The following is a 19,133-nucleotide window of genomic DNA, read 5'->3' on the forward strand; positions in this document are numbered from 1 at the left end:
GATTATAAGAATGAAAGCTTTTAAAGAATGAAAGCTTTTAAAAATCATAAGTGATGATGGTGTTTCTAATGTGGGTTTGGTGATAATTTATATACGGAACGTTAGTTTTTTTTATATTAAAGCAGACTATTTTACATTTTCAATTAGAACTGAAACAATATACAGCTTCAAAATATATATTTATTGATTAGTGAAAAATCTGTTGGAAGTAGAACCAAACTCAGAAAAAATAAGAACGAAGCTTAAGTTGCAGAGCCGTAGAGAATCTACTGCACTTGAGTGAAAAACCGCCTAATTCCGGTGCAAGATAACCAAGACGGCTTACTCCAGGGTTTACTCTGCTCTCAATTGAACTGTGCACTCAATTCAAAAGAGATGAAATTCTCAAACTCAAAAACAGAAATTATAAGAAGAAGAAGGAGACGAAGAAATAGAAAAGAGAAGAAGTTCTTTTCCATGCTGAAATAGAAGGCTGGACTCATGTCTTTATACCACAAAATCAAACTTTCCCTCCGAGATTTCAGTCATCTCTCTGTCCGTTATCGATCTCGGAGAGGAAACCGTCATCGACAGTTTTCAAACATGTACATTCGGAGAAGAAGACTTTAATGAGTATTAATGGGTAATGAAGCCCATTCCTAAAAAGCCCAATTTAGAAACATACCCAACAAAATCTAAACAAACGTGATTCAATAGTACAAGCTAGGTTTAAAATTATTGTCATATGAGTTCTAAATTTATTAACTTGCATATTCTACTCACCTTATATGTATTTACATTATAAAAAAAAAATTTACTTCCGACATATCTCTATATTGTTCTATATAAAAAAAAACACAATTATGTTGTGTACGACAGGTCAAAACCTAAATAATATTTTAACATCTATACTAAAAATAAATAAAAAAAACTTAAATCATTTTATTTAAAAAACATAAAGTTATATATATAAATTAAAATCGTCTCAATAAATCAGATAAATATTGATAAATAGAAAAATCTAAAAATTAATAAAACAATAACAAAATAACAAAAAAATACAACAGAAATTTTAAAATTTATAAATTATAGTCCTGCGGTATACCGCGGGTTAAATCCTAAAATCACCAAAAATTTCTTTGTATGATGGGTTGCATGCGGTGTACCGCGGGTTAAAAACTTAATCATTTTATTTAACATGCGGTATACCGCACAATAACTTTTACTGTTATAATTTTTTCACGGGTTAAATCTAAAAACACTAAAAACTTACAGATGAAATTTAAAAACACCAAAAGATTTAAAAACTGATAATGTAATAATAATTTTTTCAGGGTTAAATCTAAAAAAATGTAACTAGAAGAAACTTGATACAATAAAATGTAATATTATCATAAATAAAACTAAATAACTGTCATGTCGTGTCTGCATACAACTGATCAAATTTTAGAATTAATAATCAAAATATAATTATATAATCTTAAATACTAAACAAATATATTTTAAAAAATTTAGTTTTTTGATATAAAAATATGATCTCACGGTATATCGCTGGTTAAAATCGAGTTAACTTAGAAAAAGAGTTCAATTTTGGATGTTATTTACTTTTTTAGAAAAATATAATTGCATGTATGTAAATGTAAATATTATTAAAAATTGAGGGCAAATAAAAAAATAGTAAGAGTTAACTTTGATAACATACAACTCTCTCAATATTAAATGTTAAGATGGTTTAATAATTATTTTATTTTGCACAGTACGGTTTGTTCTATAGTAAAAGTTGTAAAGTATATAACAAACATGACTAAAATCATTAAATAGAAAGAAAAAAAAAAAACACTTATCTTCGGAGATTTCGTTTGGAATCAACTAAAGTCGGTAAAAACAAACATACATAGCAAGAAGGGACCCAATGGAAAAGGATATGTAAATTAAGTATGGTCATAGACTCATAACAGAGATCTTTTAAGATAGTACGAAGAGATATAAAGTACTAGGACGATCGTGTACAATTTTGCCACTTTCTTTTGTTATTTATTCACATAAATTGGATTAGTGTAAAGAAAATAAAACCAGTTTCTTGTTGATTCCATATTTCCATGGAACCGTCTAGTCTTACTCATGTGATGCTCGTATCATTCCCCGGCCAAGGTCACATAAACCCTCTTCTTCGTCTCGGAAAGCTCATAGCATCTAAAGGTTTACTAGTCACTTTTGTCACCACAGAGGAGCCATTGGGCAAGAAGATGCGTGAAGCCAACAAGATTCAAGACGGCGTGCTCAAACCTGTCGGTTTAGGTTTCCTCCGTTTCGAGTTCTTCGACGACGGATTTGTATACGAAGACATGGATTTGTTATTAAAATCACTTGAAGTTGCCGGGAAAAGAGAGATCAAGAACCTGGTCAAGAAATATGAGAAGCAACCAGTGAAATGTCTCATAAATAACGCTTTTGTCCCATGGGTATGTGACGTAGCCGAGGAGCTTCAAATCCCTTCGGCTGTCCTATGGGTCCAGTCTTGTGCTTGTCTCGCCGCTTATTACTACCACCACCACCAGTTAGTTAAGTTTCCGACCGAAACCGAACCGGAGATCATCACCGAAATCCCCTTCAAGCCATTAGTGTTGAAGCATGACGAGATCCCTAGCTTTCTTCACCCTTCCTCTCCATATTCCAGTTTGGGTGGTATCATTTTAGAACAGATCAAGCGACTTCACAAACCTTTCTCTGTTCTCATTGACACTTTCCAAGAACTGGAAAGAGACACTATTGACCACATGTGCCAGCTCTGCCCTCAAGTCAGCATCAACCCCATAGGTCCGCTTTTTACCGTGGCTAAAACCATAAATTCTGACATTAAAGGAGACATTTCCGAGCCAGCCAGTGACTGCATAGGGTGGCTTGACTCCAAAGAACCATCCTCTGTCGTATACATCTCCTTTGGGACTATAGTCCGCTTGAAGCAAGAGCAGATCGAGGAGATTGCGCACGGCATTCTGCACTCCGGGCTGTCATGCTTGTGGGTCGTGCGGCCTCCCTTAGAAGGCTTATCCCAAGAGCCACAAGTTTTGCCTCGAGAGCTTGAAGAGAAAGGGAAGATTGTGGAATGGTGTCCACAAGAGAAGGTGTTGGCTCATCCTGCGGTTGCTTGCTTCGTAAGTCACTGCGGGTGGAACTCAACCATGGAGGCTTTAACTTCAGGAGTTCCCGTGATTTGTTTCCCGCAGTGGGGAGATCAGGTGACAAACGCGGTGTACATGATTGATGTTTTCAAGACAGGATTGAGACTCAGTCGTGGAGAGGCTGAGAAGAGGATTGTTTTAAGGGAAGAGGTGACTGAACGACTGCTTGAGACGACCGTTGGAGAGAAGGCGGTGGAGCTGAGAGAAAACGCTCGGAGGTGGAAGGAGGCGGCGGAGACTGCCGTGGCATACGGAGGATCATCTGAGAGGAACTTTCAAGAGTTTGTTGACAAGTTGGTTGATGTAATTATGTAAAGATTATGCCAAACAATAATAATTAATATCTAAGGCTCAGCTAACATGAAACTAGTCATGATCATAATATGTTTATGAGCAAAGTGGATGAACTTAGAATTTGAGATTGCAAAAGAATCAGACAATTTAGAAGTGTTTTCAAGAGGTGATATGATTAAACAAATTTAAGAGCACAATATTTACAAACTACGTACTTAATATACCCTTAACATGTCACACATTCACTCAATAATCAAAACATGCATAATACCAAGAACGTGAAGAACGATCGTCCAATACTTGCATATATATCCAAATCATTACTAATTAGATTTCTTCCACACCGTTGAACCATGTTCCCATAAACTTGTGAAATCCCTTCTTCCACTGAGACCACTGAATTAAGATAATAATAGAAATTCAGTGAGACAGTGACATTGCAAAACAACGTCACGTGCTCACCTTAGCCAGCTCTAGTAAATCCGACGATTCTGAACCATTCGACGTACTAGAAATTTCTGTTAGATTATGAAATATTAATCGTTGGAATTTATGTCTTCTACTCTAAGTACATGCATGTTGTGTAAATTATGTAACTAAACAAGTAGAAATTTTAAAATAAAACATGAGTTAAGAAAATGATAGTTTAAAAAATTCATAAGAGAAAAGATGCAAAAAAAATAATTGACAAATAGATTGAAGAAGAAAATAAGATTTAGAAGTGGAGCCGCAAAATGGTATAAAGGTGCTCGCATTTGTTTTCTACGATGATGAGCACGACCTTTAGCAGTTATATAGAAAAGTTGGCATCCCATGAAATAAACCATATTAGAATCTTATTTCATTTCATTTAGCTGACAATAAGTTTTCCTACAATTATTGTAATTTTTTTGTCGACATTGTGACTATAACCAATTATTGAGCTTAAGAGAGCCATGTTTTCTACAAGCTGAGTTGAAAATAGTTGAATTTGGAGATTTTGGGATTACTTGTAATCTTACGCATGTCCCAAATGACAATGTAATTCAAGTATGGTAGTAACTTTACTTGAGTATACGTTTTTGGTAGCGACATGAATGATTAAAACGATATGAAAGAAATTTTGAGGAAAAGAATGTTAATATATAAATGCTGTTAGAAGATGAATAAAAATATTAAAATAAAAAAATAGTGTATTTATTTTGTATCCCAAATTTATACTGTAATAGTAGTATATTTTTGGTTTGTTAACTAGAAAGAGTTCTGGACAAGGTTTTACTAGTCTCTCCCATAGTCGAAGACCAGTCTTGATCAATCTCTTATTACATAGCGTAAAGCAATCCTTACACCAAAAATCGAACTAAGGAATATATAGATCTAACCCCTGCACTCAAACCATTAGTCCAAGGCAAAGTTGGTTACTGTAATAGTATTTGTTTGCACCTTTTTGGACAATGTGAGAAAGAATTAAAAAATGGTTAAACCCTTATCATATAAGTAATCCCGTAGGCCAGCAATCCCTATGATCAACGACCCAGGATCTTCTCATTTAACTTTTTTTCGTTAAAGTAACTTAACCATTGAATATTTTCAATAACTTCCTTTAACATTTAATTAAGCTTGTCAAAAGCTACTTAATATTCACGCCATTTCAACCATATATATCCTAGCTCAACATATCACAGTTAATCACAAATGAAAACACATGCGGAAACCAAGAACGCGAAGAATGATTGTCAGTATTTTCGGATACATAAACTTCTGTCATCCCATCTAGAATTAGACTCCAACTGAGACCACTGAATATAAACATTATAATACAAATTCAATGACGTCGGGAAACCACGTCAGGTCCTCACCTTAGCCAACTCTAGTAAATCCGACCACTCTGAGCCAAGAAGAAGAAGAAGAACAGAGCAAGGAAGAGAAGAAGAAGAAGTGCTCACAGAGAAGTTAAAGGCAAAGGAAGAAGAAGCTAGAAGTTGTCTTGAGAATGATCAACGACAACAAGGAGCAACAAAGTCAAAAAAGGAAGAAGTAGGACTTTGTGGTTTAGCACTATGGGCCAGCGGATTGATTAAGCCCCAAGTGAAGAAGTAGTAGTGTTACAAGTGTGAAAGTCTAAGTTAACGTTAGTAAGTTGTTATGTCTTGTTTTGAGGAACTGTTGGAATTATGTTCATGGTGAGAAAGTATAGAATATCGCTGCCGGGAAAGAAAAAAATCATATTTTATTTTATTTTTATTCTATATATATATTATATATATATATATTTTACCATGAATTTTGGAGGAAATTGTATTGTCTCGGAGAAGGCTTGAAACAACATTTAGAAGGAAAAAGTAAATGTATCATGTGTTGGGGGGGACAACGTGCAGATTGATTTCGACAATAGAAACAGGTGATATCCTGTTTTTGGTAATTTTTACAAGATCGCATTTTAACAGAAATGTTGTGGAATCATGTTTTTGGAGAGAATTATATCTTCTGATTGAAAATTTGAAGTCGTCACATTTGAACAAAAAAAATTATTGAATAATTATTGAAAAAATATATTCAATATACCAAATATGAAACACTTTTCTACACTGGGCTCTACGTAGAGCCTCTACTATGTTTTGACAATATGAGCTTACCAATAGTATATATAATTGTTGTAAGCAAATTGTGTCATACAAACTTATGCAATTTTATGAGACACTTGTATAATAATTATGTCATACAAAATTATACAACTTTAAGTTATAATTATAAGTGTACTTAAAATTATAATTATAAGTGTACAATTTTAAAGTGTACTATTACCACCACCGGTTAGTTAAGTTTCCGACAGAAACCGAGCCGGACAGAAACGTTGAAATCACTTGCTTGCCATTGTTCAAGCATGACGAGATCCCAAGCTTTCTCCACCCTTCGTCTCCCTATACAGCTTACGGAGAAGTCATATTAGACCAGTTCAAGCGACTCGAAAACGACAAGCCTTTCTATCTTTTCATACTTTTTACGAACTAGAAAAAGATATCATCAACCACATGTACCACCTTTGTCCTCAAGCCATCATCAGCCCTGTAGGTCCACTCTTCAAGATGGCTCAAACCATAAGATCTGACGTTAAGGGAGATATCTCTGAGCCAGCGAGTGACTGCATAGAGTGACTTGACTCGAGAGTACCATCCTCAATCGTTTACACCTCCTTTGGGACTATAGTCCGCTTAAAGCAAGAGCAGATGGAGGAGATTGCTCATGGCGTTTTGAGCTCTGGCTTGTCCTTCTTATGGGTGGTTCAGCCTCCCAGAGAAGGGTCACCTCATCTTCCACATGTTTTACCTCGAGAGCTCGAAGAAAAGGGTAAAATCGTGGAATGGTGTCCACAAGAGAGTGTTAGCTCATCCTGATATTGCTTGCTTCTTAAGTTACTGTGGATGGAACTCCACAATGGAGGCTTTAACTTCCGGAGTCCCTGTGGTTTGTTTTCCACAGTGGGGAGATCAAGTGACTGATGCGGTGTACTTGGTTGATGTTTTCAAGACAGGAGTGAGACTAGGCCGCAGAGCTGCTGAAGAGAAGGTTGTTACGAGGGAGGTTGTGGCGGAGAAACTGCTTGTGGCCACTGTTGGAGAAAAGGCAGCAGAGCTGAGAGAAAACGCTCAAAGGTGGAAGAAGGATGTGGAGACCGCCGTGGCCTACGGTGGATCATCTGATAAGAAATTTAGAGAGTTTGTGGACAAGTCTCTTACGAAACATGTGACAAGAAAAGACAACGGAAAAGACGAGTGATAATAATGTCTCGTAGATATCCAAATGTTTAAAGTTGAAACCATGGATCAAACCAAAACCAGTAAATGTTGAAACCAACCAATTTCAGGAGCATTAAATCTTATACTACAAGACTTTTTGTACAAACAATACACAAAAACATATAAATATGAAGTTCACAACAAAAAACAATTATGTCTTTTAAGTCTTAACATAGGTTTGAACTAAGTTATGCCTTTATTAACAAAAGGCAAACCTTCCTAAACCGACCTTGAAAATTACGACGATCTACAGATCCATACAGAGATAGGAGATGACCGATCCAGCTCTTCTTGTTGTCCTCTCGCTCACTTTCCATTTCTCTATCAACACCTTTTTGATGTGTGGACAGCTCGAGACGACAGTAGCCACTCCAGCCGAAGTGATCCCTGGACAGTAAACCATGTGACAGCTCTCCAGAAGTGTGCACTTCTGTACAAGATGATTCAGACCAGTGTCTGTTATATTGTGGCAATGGGACAAGACCAAGTCTTTCAGCAAAGGACATCCTTCTCCAAGCTCTGCTAATGCCATGTCTCCAATGTTCTGAATTTTTGTGATCAAACCCGAGCTTGAGATCTCAATAACAACAAACACACACACACACACACACACTCACTTTTGTTTTAAGAAAAGAAGGTTGGGTCTATTTACCTGAAGAACACTAATGTCGAGGTGAGTAAGTTGAGGACACCCTTTGGCGATTGCTAAAATTCCAGCATCGCTGATGTGATTGCAACCACTTACGTTTAGTTGTTGCAAGGAACAACCTTTTCCAATGGCGATTAATGCTTCATCTCCAACTCTGGATAACACCAAAAACACACGATTAGCTTTTGTCCCGGTGCTGTTTAAGAAACAAGATTCAAAAGAGTTGCAGGATTTACTTATCGCAAAACCGGACACTAAGTTCGGTTAGTGATTTGCAGTGCTTTCCAACAGCTACAATTCCTTTGTTTCCAATCTACACAAAGAAAAAAACGTAAATGACAGTTTCTAAGTCTACAAGTTAGGAGGAATACTTTATTTCAAGAGATGATAGATTATGCCTCGTAGCATCTGCGGATATGGAGTTTCTTGAGGTTGCGACACCCTTTAGCAATGCTGCACATTGCATTATCTCCAATGCCTGAGCAGTCTACTAAGTGAAGTATTTCTAGGGATTTACAGCCTTTTCCAATTTCTTGAAGAGCAGAATTACCTATCCTTTGGCAATACAATAAACCTAACTCATTGAGGCGCCTGCATACACCCGGAAATAACGGTTTGATCAATGATCCAGCCCATAGTGATTTCAGATGCTGTTAATAAAGAACTAAAGAAAATGAGAAAGAAAATGTACGAGCAAGATTTTCCAATTGCCTCTAGTCCATGGGTACCAATGTTGTGGCATCCATTAATTTCTACACGCGTAAGTTCTTTGCAACCATTAGCAATAGCTTCTAAACCTTTGCAACTCAGAAAGCTGCAATCACTTAGAGTGAGATTCTTCAACATTTTACACCCTTTACCGATGGCCCGCATGCCCCTGAAATACAAAATAACATCAAGTAAAACATTATACTACACAAGGCCATAGTACAAAGGCAAGTTCCATGTCCTTCATATGGTCAACCCAACATTGAGCACATCTTCGTTTTACATGTCTTATACCCCCCCCCCCCCCCCCCCCCCCCCACGTGATATTTTGACAAGAAAACATATAATAGAAACACATAATGAAAGACAAGAGCAAAAAGCCTGAGGTTTTCCTGATCCCCTGACTTCTCTAACAGTTAAATTATGCACCAGAAGTATTGGATTGCACTCATAAAAAAAAGCCAAAGGTACTTAAAAGGAACATTACTAACTTGTCACTAAAATGCTGAAAGCTATACAAAGCCAATCGCTCCAATGAAGTACACAGGTCTCCCACTGCGCTAAATGCCTTATCCGTCAGAAGAACACATTGAAGACTCAGATCTTTCAAACGGTTACATCCCTGAGCCACTGCTATCAATCCTTTATCATGGATGCATTCAGAATCCAAAAACAAAACCTCAAGTAATTTACAGTGAGAACCAACTGCTTCCATAGATAAATCTGTTATTTTAGCTGAGGCAGCAACACGGATAGACTTCAAGGAATTGGCACGGCCAACAACTAGATCAATAAATCCAACATCAGTTACGCCTTCGCAAAAACGCAGGTTTAGATCTTCGAGTTGGTCACAAAACTTTCCAACAGCTGCTAAGCCTTGATCTCCAACAAAGCAACCCTGAAGACCACATCCTAAGCATATGAGATCATATTGCTTTTTTATCAAGAGGAATATAGGAAAAGTATATAAACAGGTCTCTGTATCTGCGCAGGGTGTTACAGAGATTGAACAAAAGAGAGACATATATTCCTCTTGATAAATCAACTAAATCATAAATTCACCCAAAGGCAACTAAGGACACAAATATTTCCCATGCATTTGTTTTTACCTTTAGTTGAAAACCACATTTGCTTCTCCTAAACAATTTATCAAATCAAAAAGACCAAGTGTATTCAAAAGAAATGAGGGGTTAAATTACCTGTAAATCCAGAGATCTAAGTAAAGCACACTTCTCAGCGAGGGAACACATACCAAAACTTGAAACATTAGGGCACCATATCAAGCTCAAGTTTTCTAATCTTGGAAATCCATTAGCAAGAGCAGTCAAGTCCGCATCAGCCAAGCTGCAAGACTCGACGTTCTCAACTGCAGAATGTGTCTTACCATTCAATTTCTTACGCTTACTTGACGACGACGGGGAAGAACTGTTCCTCCCACGTTTTCTCCTCTGCAAAATAATTGAGGACCGGTTTCTTAAATCGTAAGCATCCCTATAAATAAAGCTACCTAGCAATTACACTATGTTTTTCGAAAGATACATTCTCAGATCAATGTAGAGAAACAAAACCAAATTCAAATCCGGGTTCAATCAAATTAAATCTTTGAATCGTAGAGTCAGAGGTCAATTGGACACAACTCAATCCACTAACAATCCTAAAACAAAGGCGGATCCGATCCCAATTTCGATGAGGGAAAAAAAAAACATTACGGGGGAAGGAGAGAGGGAAGGGAGAGAGACGGAGAGACGCTCGTCGACATGGATAGAGGTAATATGGAGGAAACGGCGAGAGAGAGAGGCGAATTCTTCGGGAGAAATGGAAGCACCGATGCGAAGCGTGGTGCGGCTAAAGCGCTCGAGGGATAGCCATCGTTTGCAGACGAGAGAGCAAGCGTCGCGGCTGGGTTTCGATTCAAGTCGTCGGAATATCTCGAGGATTAGTTCCTCCGGTAAGGTATTGTTTATCCGATCCTCACCTCTCATGGTTCAGAGAGAGAGAGAGAGAGAGAGATTGTAGTTTGGGTGTATGATCTTCTTCGTCTGTAATGGCAGATCCGTGGGTAAGAGTTTATTTTTCTGAGTTAATGAGGTCGTAAAAAATGAGAAAGTGCACAGTAAACCCATTTCTAGATAAGGTAAAAGGTAAATCTTTGGTAATTGAGATGTTACGTTTGGTATCAAATTATCAATGTTGTCCTTTAAAACTAGAGTATCAAAATTGGTCAAAGAGCAAGGCACCAAAATTACCATATTAATTTCAACTTGAAAATCAGACTTTTTCTTGATTTTTTTGTTTACACAATCGTAGCCACATAGCGTCATCATATACTAAATTCTCAAAAAACAGAAGTAAGATATACACACAAAATGTAAATCACATAAAGGCATTGGGTTCTGCTTTATAGTTATAAAGTACTATAAAGCAGATCACTGAAAACGTCATCTTATGCCTCTCCTTTTCAGTTGTCACCTTGCCTCAGCACACGCAATATGGTCAAGAAGAGGTTGAGGATGTCCAAGTAGAGAGCCACTGATGCGAGGATGTATTCGTCATATGTGAAACGCTTGATGAGGTTGTCGGTGTCGTAGACTATGTATCCGCAGAATACCAATGCGCTGATTCCTCCATATACGGCAATAGATGTCGGGCCAAGAGGGAAGAACATCTGCAACATTATGATAACAACCAAAATTTTCAAGGCTCTATATATGTATGGAACCGTGTGCTTTGGTTTTACTGGTGAGGAGGGAGTATTTTGGGAGACAGACCTGGATGAAGCTTGTCACTAGAAGAATGATGAGGCTGGTGAAGAGAATGGGTCCAAGGAAGCTGAAGTCTTTTCCTTTCTTCGCAGCCCAGAAAGTGTATGCGGTTAGAGACCCGACCACAGACAGTGTCAATATCAAAGCTTGAAGGACGATTCTTCCTGATAAAATACGTAGACAAAAACAGATATGGTTACTAGACTATTAACACATTGCTGTTTCAAGTTGTAGGCATCATGTGTTCTTTTTCAATAAGTAAAGAAGCGGCAGGAACTGCGACAGAATCAAAGATTGATTGATAACAAACAGATGATATTAAAGGGAAATAGAAATAACCTTCTGTCATAGCACAACTGACACCAACAGTGAAACTCAATGAGACAGTGAACAGGGCAAGGAGGATCAGGTTAACAGGATGCTTCTGGTGGTAAATGTGAAGAGGCCAGATTACTGCAAAAAAATATCTCCCAGTAATCAATCACATGAGCGATAAATAATCTCAAAAAGTATAAAATAACACAAATATACAGCTCCAGAACTGTGCTAGATAATAACATCTTCCAGCACATACTAACACAAATTGCACATGATGCCACCAAGAGAACCTTCCCAGACAAAAAACTAATAACTGTTCTGACTATTGAAAGCAAGCAAACAAAGCAAACCTCATAAAGGACGATCAAATCATCTCGAAACCATCATATAATTCCTAAAATTAGGCAGCAGAAACTAAGAAATGAATCATACAATCCAAGAATTGCAATTCTATAATCTCAACACCACAAACAAACTACACGAATCCGCCTAACCAAAATCAGAAATCTCAGATCAAACCTTTAAGAAAAATTCTAATTACCACATCCAAAAAAAAAAAAAAGACTAAATATATAACAAGAATTTTTGAATGAGATCTACGTACAGATGAAGGGGACGATGCAAAGGAAGAGAAGAATCCCAGGAGATCCGGTTAAGAGATCGTTAACAGGTGGATTAAGAACAACTACGGCGGAGATAAGCGTGGTGAGGAGAAGCTGAGCGGAGAGAATCCCATAGACTTTACGGATAAAACCCCAACGGAGCTGATTCTCGCCGTAGCTTAGCCCTGGGTAAAGCGTCGCTTCTCCGACTCCCATCTCAAGATCAATATCTTTCCGATCTCGATCTATGCTGGTCATGCTCACGCTCGCGTATCCGTACGGTTTCTCCATGGCTAAGATTTTGGGGGTAAACGAACGAGTCTCTTCGAAGCAGATCTGGTTGATTTTTTTTTTGTGGGAACAAAAAAAAAAAGTTACGATTTATATCTTTCTCTGTTGACGAAGGAGACGAGTCCTAGTGAGATGATATACACGTGGCAAAATCTACGGTTAAGATGTTTTTATAATAACGCGTTGTGTTGTTATTCATAATATCCAATCAACGACGCTGTTAGTGTTAAATTAAAAGACCAAAACAGAAATTGTATAATAATATTAATAATCGTATTGCCTAATCTCAATTATGCTAATCTCATCTTAGGAAGTTTAGAATAAATTGATGAAAGTGTGCGTTTGTAAAAAAAAAAGTAATTGTCGTGCATTTTGTTTTGAGAAATACCCTAAGGTAACACTATTTTAGGTTTTTGTTCCAAATATCTTAAATATTTTTAATCTACCTTTTTTAAAATATTGAGTAATTAAATTAAATAACAAAATTCATGGATAAAAAACAGATTTACGATCTGTTTTACATTAATCCGACGAAACTTGTGATTGATCTTCCAATCTGAGATCTTCATTTCTATAATATCAACGATCTCTCGCCGTCGCCGAAACCACTTCCTCCACCGTTCCTTGTAGTCGGAACCCCAGTTCTACCATCTTTGTTCCATCATTGATTTGTCTATTCTACGCATCTTCGTGAGTCACAATTCAATATTTATCTTTACTTTCCTTAATCTTCGATTTTTCTGTTTACTTCAAACTTGGACTGATTCGTTTTTGAATCAAATTAAGGATCTGCAATTCTATATCGTCTCCAATGATTTGGTTTTGTGGGTGCTTGTTATTTCTTTTTTTTTTTTGTTGTTTTTGTTCTCAATTAGATCTTAATAAAATAGGAATCCTTTTGTTTCGATTTCTTTGTCAGTGTATACGTGTGTGTCTTTTATTGAGATTGTAATTGTGGATCAGTGTTTGTTGTCTCAATATAAAATAGAAAAAAAAATGTCGTTGATGGTTCCAGAGATAGAATCAACAATTTTTCATGAAGGTCTTCCAGAATTGCAAGGAGTCATTCATGAATATTATTACATCTTTCCAAAACTTTTAAAACAAAGTGTTTTTTTTAGGAAGATATTCCTGAAATTCAAGAAACCATTCCTAAATATTTATAAATCATTCTTGAACATTTGATTCAGACATTTCTTATATGTTTACCGATGAAAGATAGATACCTAGCAAAATATCCCAATCTTTAATTTAAAAAACCTTCCTGAATAAGTTTTAAAACAAGTTTTGTGATGAAAACCATCCAAAAGTCTAATGATAAAACAAATACCATGTGAATACAAAGAATTAAACCGTAAATATTTTAATCTCATTATGCACCAATTCCTTGTTGATGTCAACTGAAGCCTTAAATCTTGTATCTTTTTAGCACGGCTCGCCCTTAATTACTTGAGTGCTTTATTCGTAACTCAATTCCTTGTATATGAGCAAATATGATGCAAGAGTTGAACTATCCCTTGTTCAAAAAACAATAATTTCATGAATCTTGCCTATATATATATATTCAAAAGCATCTCACCCCACCATAACAAATTCTTTTATTTCGTTTTAAGGTAACACAATTTAAGAATCAAAGCTATAAGGTAGAACACGCATGTATACATGTTTAATGTTTTGATAACTTTTTTTTTCTTTTTGATGAAGGTGTATGTTTGATATTACCACCATGAGAATCACGAAGACTGGAGCACCCTTTGTTACCAATTATGCCGGGAAACACGCCGTCCTCCTAATCATCACTTTACTTCTATTCAAGTGTACCACTGTGGTTTCCGGAGGCGGCGCTCACGTTGGAGGTGTAGGCCATGCTCATGTAGGAGGCGCTCTCAGTGTAGGAGGAGGCCATGCTAGTGTAGGAGGAGGCCATGCTAGTGTGGGAGGTGGTCATGTTAGTGTAGGAGGAGGAGGCCATGCTAGTGTGGGAGGTGGTCATGTTAGTGCAGGAGAAGGAGGCCATGCTAGTGTAGCTTCTGAAGGAGGAGAAGTTGTAGGAGGTGGTCATGCTTCTGAAGGAGGAGGCCATGCTGTTGGAGGCGGTGGCGGCCATGGAGAAGAAGAAGGTGGACATGGGATCGGAAGAGGCGTCGGTATGGTTCATCGACCAGCGAAGAGGAACGCAGGCTCTGCACTAGTGACTCCCTTTGCCGATAGATTTGCAACTGCTTTCTTGATCATCGTTTTTTTTCTTTAACTAGATCGAGCTCAGTTATATTTTCTTTGATATATTGAAATTTCAGGATTTGATTTTGGGTCAAAGAGTTTGGTAGGTTAAGTTTTTTTTTTTTTTTTTTAAGTCTTAATTAGTTTTAACTTTCAAGAAGATATGTTTGAGTGTTTGTGTTGTTTAGACACACAGATGCACACTTCGGTAAAGAAAAGGGTTTTCTTTGTTTGAGTAGATTACATACTTGCACATTTAGGTTATTTATACTCTCTGCCCATAAATCAATCCAAACACAAAATAAAACCTCCACGCTTAACTCTGGAGTTCTCTCAGACCTCTTAACCGAAAAGATAAGTGCATTTTGGTGACATAGGTGGCAAAATCAATTCTTTTAAACATCTCCGCATATCCCTGTAACAAGAGTGTCACGATTCACTCCCACTAAAAGATCGCAACGTCCTTGTTGCGCACCAAGACCGTCACCCCCGACGGTGTGAGCCCACTCGGCTCCACACTCATTTGGAGTCGGCTCTGATACCACTTGTAACATCCCGACTGCCACCTATTAGTGGGTCCCATGTCCAATCTCAGTCCATGGGCCCACCTTCCTTAATGGGCTTTACGTCCTCTCACTAGGCCCGTGAGCTCATCAATATCCGACAGCCGGTTTGCTACGTCCGGGAGATTTTAAAGACTTGTAACCGTCCCTACAAATCACCATATGATCTTTCCTTGTGTTTTGTCCTCACTCGCACAGTTCCGACAGTCACTTCCCGCCCCGGAAGGTCACCCATCCTGAGATTACTCCAGCTCACGTACGCTTAACTCTGGAGTTCTCTCAGGCCCCTTGACCGAAAAGATAAGTGCACTTTGGTGACATAGATGGTCAAATCAATTCTTTTAAACCTCTCCGCATATTCCTGAAACATGGGTGTCACAAGTTTAGAAGTCATCGCTTAAAAGAAGCATATTAGAGATAAACAGAGAGTTATATGAGTACAAGACGTCACTAATGGTGAATTAATTATCACATATAAATTTTAAGCACACTTGGGGATTTTTTTGGTAAAATACCAAGAGAAATGGATAAGTACAAGACGCCGATGAGGCCCAAGATAGTGGAGGCTGATATGTATATATTTTACACACTTTCATCATGCATTTGTCATTTATTTTGTTCTCTTAATTCATTGCTTTGTATTGTTTTTAGTCTCTTTTGCATAATATGCATATCTAGGTAGTCTTTGCATTGGTTTTGCATGCATCTTGCATATTAGAGTTGTTTCAGGTGTTTTAGGGGATTTCCAAACCATCAAAAGCAAACAAGGATCAGGAAAGCAGTCCAGTGACTCGATCAACACTACCCAACGACCTAACCTTCCACGTCTTTGATCGAGTCGAGTGAAGATTTTAGTTTGGGATTCAGCTTTCGACATCTTCATCAAAGTTGTAAGGAATTGAGTTATATTTCCAATGCCGTTTATTTCAAACCAATCGAAGTCGTGGTTCATGAGTTATCGCCGTTTTAGTGGATGCACATACGTTCTGAATTCCGACTCGACCTGCACGCAAAAGAGAGCTCCCACTCGATCGGATGTTAGCAGCGACTCGACCAAGACGTCCCAGGAGCACTCCTGAGCACCCTCAAGACGCGACTCAATCAGCAGCTCTCAGACGACATTTTTCAAGCTGTCACTCGGTCGACGTTCTCAAACTGCCACTCGATCGACGATCTCAAGCCGCCATTCGATCAAACTTTCTAGACTCTGACTCGATCGACACTCTCACAACGCGACTCAATCGACGCTCTTAAACCAACGTCATGGTTTTGTTCTGAAGACGTGTCCGAGAAGGGTTTCCGAACCGACGCTCTATCTTGTCGTTTTATGTTTTAGGGATTTCCATGTTTTACTATAAATACGTTTTGTTAAGTTTTTACTCAGACATCTCGGTTTTTCCTTAAGGTTTACCTAACCACCTAAAATGTTCTCTGATTTTGTAATCCAGATAGCTTTGATTTTATTGAGTTTTTGCATTGGATTTCTTATACAAAGTTGTTCATCTCATTTTTATTTATCTGATGATGCTTGATTCATTGTTTTATGATATTGTATCCTTGATGATGATTTCTAGATCCGAGTAGTGTGATAGTTCTTGAGGATGAGATAGATTAGGTGGATGATCTTAGTATGTAGGGTGTTTAAGTTTAGATTCGTGTGATTCCCTTCTGGACTAGAGTTAGAAATACTAGTTTCTCTCTGATCAATTGGAACTAGGTCTTAGACATTTCTGCACCCAAAAGGTGTTTGATGAAATGTCTGACCAACTAGTGCCAGAGACTTGCATTCCTAGCCTAAGAGATTAGTTGTCAAGGGTATTCGTTGACGTGAATGAACTGCTTTGTCATGCCTGTTCAACCATGTTTCTATAGCGAGAGCTAGGTTTGGAAGTGGTTGAGTCTGAGTAGCTTCTGCCAAGAGATTGGATTAGCTAAGTCATGATGTTTATTGTTTAGGGATAGTTTGCTTGTGGCATGTTAAACACCCTGTAGACTAGGAGACTCCGCCGACATCAATTACTCCCATCTTTAGGACTCCTATCTTTCTGATTTTTATTACAGTCCTGAGACTGTTTCGGTTCTTGCTGTTTAGTTCACGCTTAGACTCGTTTCTGCTTTTACTCATGTTCACTTCTTGTCATGCATTCTCGTTTCTAGTTCTGTAGCTCATTTCCGTTTTGCAGTCTGATCATTCTAGGATTGTTAGATATAAAACTACTCTTTGAAACTTGACTTGTGATTTCTTGATTGCATCTTGAGTGGTAGCATCATCCCATTTGGATTGACACCTTCTGTACTACAACTGCATTAGGTTAATTGAGACCTGCTAGGATAGACACAAAAAGCCTAGTATCAGAGGCTCTGATTTGTGCAAGGGAATGGCTTCTGGAGGATGATGTTTCTTCTTCTACAGCAGCACAAATGTCAAGTGCTTTCATAAATTATCTGACGCATAAGTGAGACTTAGATCTATTATCTATGAGTGTTGTTGTTTTCTAAAAGTTTATATGTTGTCTTTTGGGGTTAGTTTCAAACCAACCATTTGATTTACAGTTAGGAATTGACCTATTTAAATATCTAATGCACATTCTGAGATGCTCCTCCTAAATGAAGTCTATAGAAAGATCGTTAACTGATCTAATTGCCTTGATAAAATTGAAACCTATCTTTTAATTCCAAAATTGAAATTGTTCATTCTAATTTTTTTTTACAAAGTATATGAGTATCTAAAACTTTAAACAAGGAGAGTTTTTGAATAAATGTATCCACAATCATTTTTTTTGAAAACTACATAATGTTTGTTTTCTTTTTTTTTATAATGTTAATATAAAATCACAAAAATTTAAATATAATTTTTTTTTAAGAATTAATATGTATATTATTTAATAGCGAAGATAGGACTGTCTTTTTTACAAAAAAAGTTAGTTTAAAAAAAAAGTAGTTTTCAAAAAATATATGGTAGATTCAAAGTCTATGTTTAATACAAATTAGATGAAATTAATGTATGAATAGAAAATTATAGATTAAGCTAAATAGAATTGATCTGGTGGGGTATAAAATGAGATATAAATAATTTTATAATTGGGATGCGTTAATTCTATTTTGATAGCAGATTGATCATAGTAATCAAAATTTTATGTAGTAGATGTTTACATAATGAAATGTTTAACTCGGTAAGACACATTTACTGGTTTTGAAAGTAATGATAATAAACAAAAATATGCAGCAATAAATAATAACAAAAAAAAAAACTAAAAACAACAATATTAGCAATGATCATTGTCATAAACTATATTAATAATGATTTTTGATTACAAATAACATACAAAATTAGTTTTTCAGAAAACACAAAGCAAAATAAACAATCCTGCGGCGTAGCGCGGGTACCAACATAATTGTATAATAATAATCATATTGCCTAATCTCTCATCTTAGGAAGTTAAGAATAAATTGATGAAAGTGTGGATTTTAAAATATATATATATATATATATATATATATATATATATATATATATACATGCTAGCTACAATCATTTCGTGCATTTTTTTCACCTACTTAATGGATTTTATATGCAATTTTCGCATGCTATGCTTCATATGAAATTCGCCTTTTGTTTACTTATAAAACATATGAAATTATGTAATACTCGTACAAGAACAACAACATGTGAGGTTTTGTGAAAATTTAACTTTACATTCATTAGGGCAATGATTATTTTATCCATATTTAAAAGGAAGAAAGATAAAAAAACAAAGAGTATATTTTAGAATTATTCATAACTTATCC

At 36.7% G+C, this 19,133-nt stretch overlaps 4 protein-coding genes and 1 pseudogene across 4 annotated transcripts; 3 read left to right on the forward strand and 2 right to left on the reverse strand.

Annotated features, from left to right (window-relative positions):
• Positions 1-1,897: 1,897 nt before the first annotated feature.
• Positions 1,898-3,520, forward strand: LOC104723612 (UDP-glycosyltransferase 84A4). The gene has a single exon (XM_010441999.3). The coding sequence runs from the start codon at positions 2,079-2,081 to the stop codon at positions 3,474-3,476; it is 1,398 nt and encodes a 465-aa protein (XP_010440301.2). The 5' UTR covers positions 1,898-2,078; the 3' UTR covers positions 3,477-3,520.
• A 2,716-nt stretch (positions 3,521-6,236) lies between these two features.
• Positions 6,237-7,383, forward strand: LOC104728047 (UDP-glycosyltransferase 84A3 pseudogene; annotated as a pseudogene).
• On the reverse strand, positions 7,278-10,731 carry LOC104723613 (F-box/LRR-repeat protein 4). Its single transcript, XM_010442001.3, has 8 exons — positions 10,298-10,731; positions 9,788-10,036; positions 9,080-9,486; positions 8,572-8,757; positions 8,279-8,471; positions 8,117-8,193; positions 7,884-8,034; positions 7,278-7,775 (listed from the first exon to the last, which is right to left on the reverse strand). The coding sequence occupies exons 1-8, from the start codon at positions 10,568-10,570 to the stop codon at positions 7,479-7,481; spliced, it is 1,833 nt and encodes a 610-aa protein (XP_010440303.2). The 5' UTR covers positions 10,571-10,731; the 3' UTR covers positions 7,278-7,478.
• A 111-nt stretch (positions 10,732-10,842) lies between these two features.
• Positions 10,843-12,858, reverse strand: LOC104723614 (BI1-like protein). The gene is made up of 4 exons (XM_010442002.3): positions 12,273-12,858; positions 11,690-11,803; positions 11,357-11,514; positions 10,843-11,253 (listed from the first exon to the last, which is right to left on the reverse strand). The coding sequence occupies exons 1-4, from the start codon at positions 12,559-12,561 to the stop codon at positions 11,047-11,049; spliced, it is 768 nt and encodes a 255-aa protein (XP_010440304.2). The 5' UTR covers positions 12,562-12,858; the 3' UTR covers positions 10,843-11,046.
• A 54-nt stretch (positions 12,859-12,912) lies between these two features.
• LOC104728049 (uncharacterized) lies at positions 12,913-15,019 on the forward strand. Its single transcript, XM_087472031.1, has 3 exons — positions 12,913-12,955; positions 13,065-13,251; positions 14,266-15,019. The coding sequence occupies exon 3, from the start codon at positions 14,270-14,272 to the stop codon at positions 14,810-14,812; it is 543 nt and encodes a 180-aa protein (XP_087328157.1). The 5' UTR covers positions 12,913-12,955; positions 13,065-13,251; positions 14,266-14,269; the 3' UTR covers positions 14,813-15,019.
• The last annotated feature ends 4,114 nt before the right edge of the window (positions 15,020-19,133 follow it).

This window comes from Camelina sativa, chromosome 11 (assembly GCF_030686135.1).
Source record: "Camelina sativa cultivar CO46 ecotype springtype chromosome 11, ASM3068613v1".
Taxonomy (NCBI): Eukaryota; Viridiplantae; Streptophyta; class Magnoliopsida; order Brassicales; family Brassicaceae; genus Camelina; species Camelina sativa.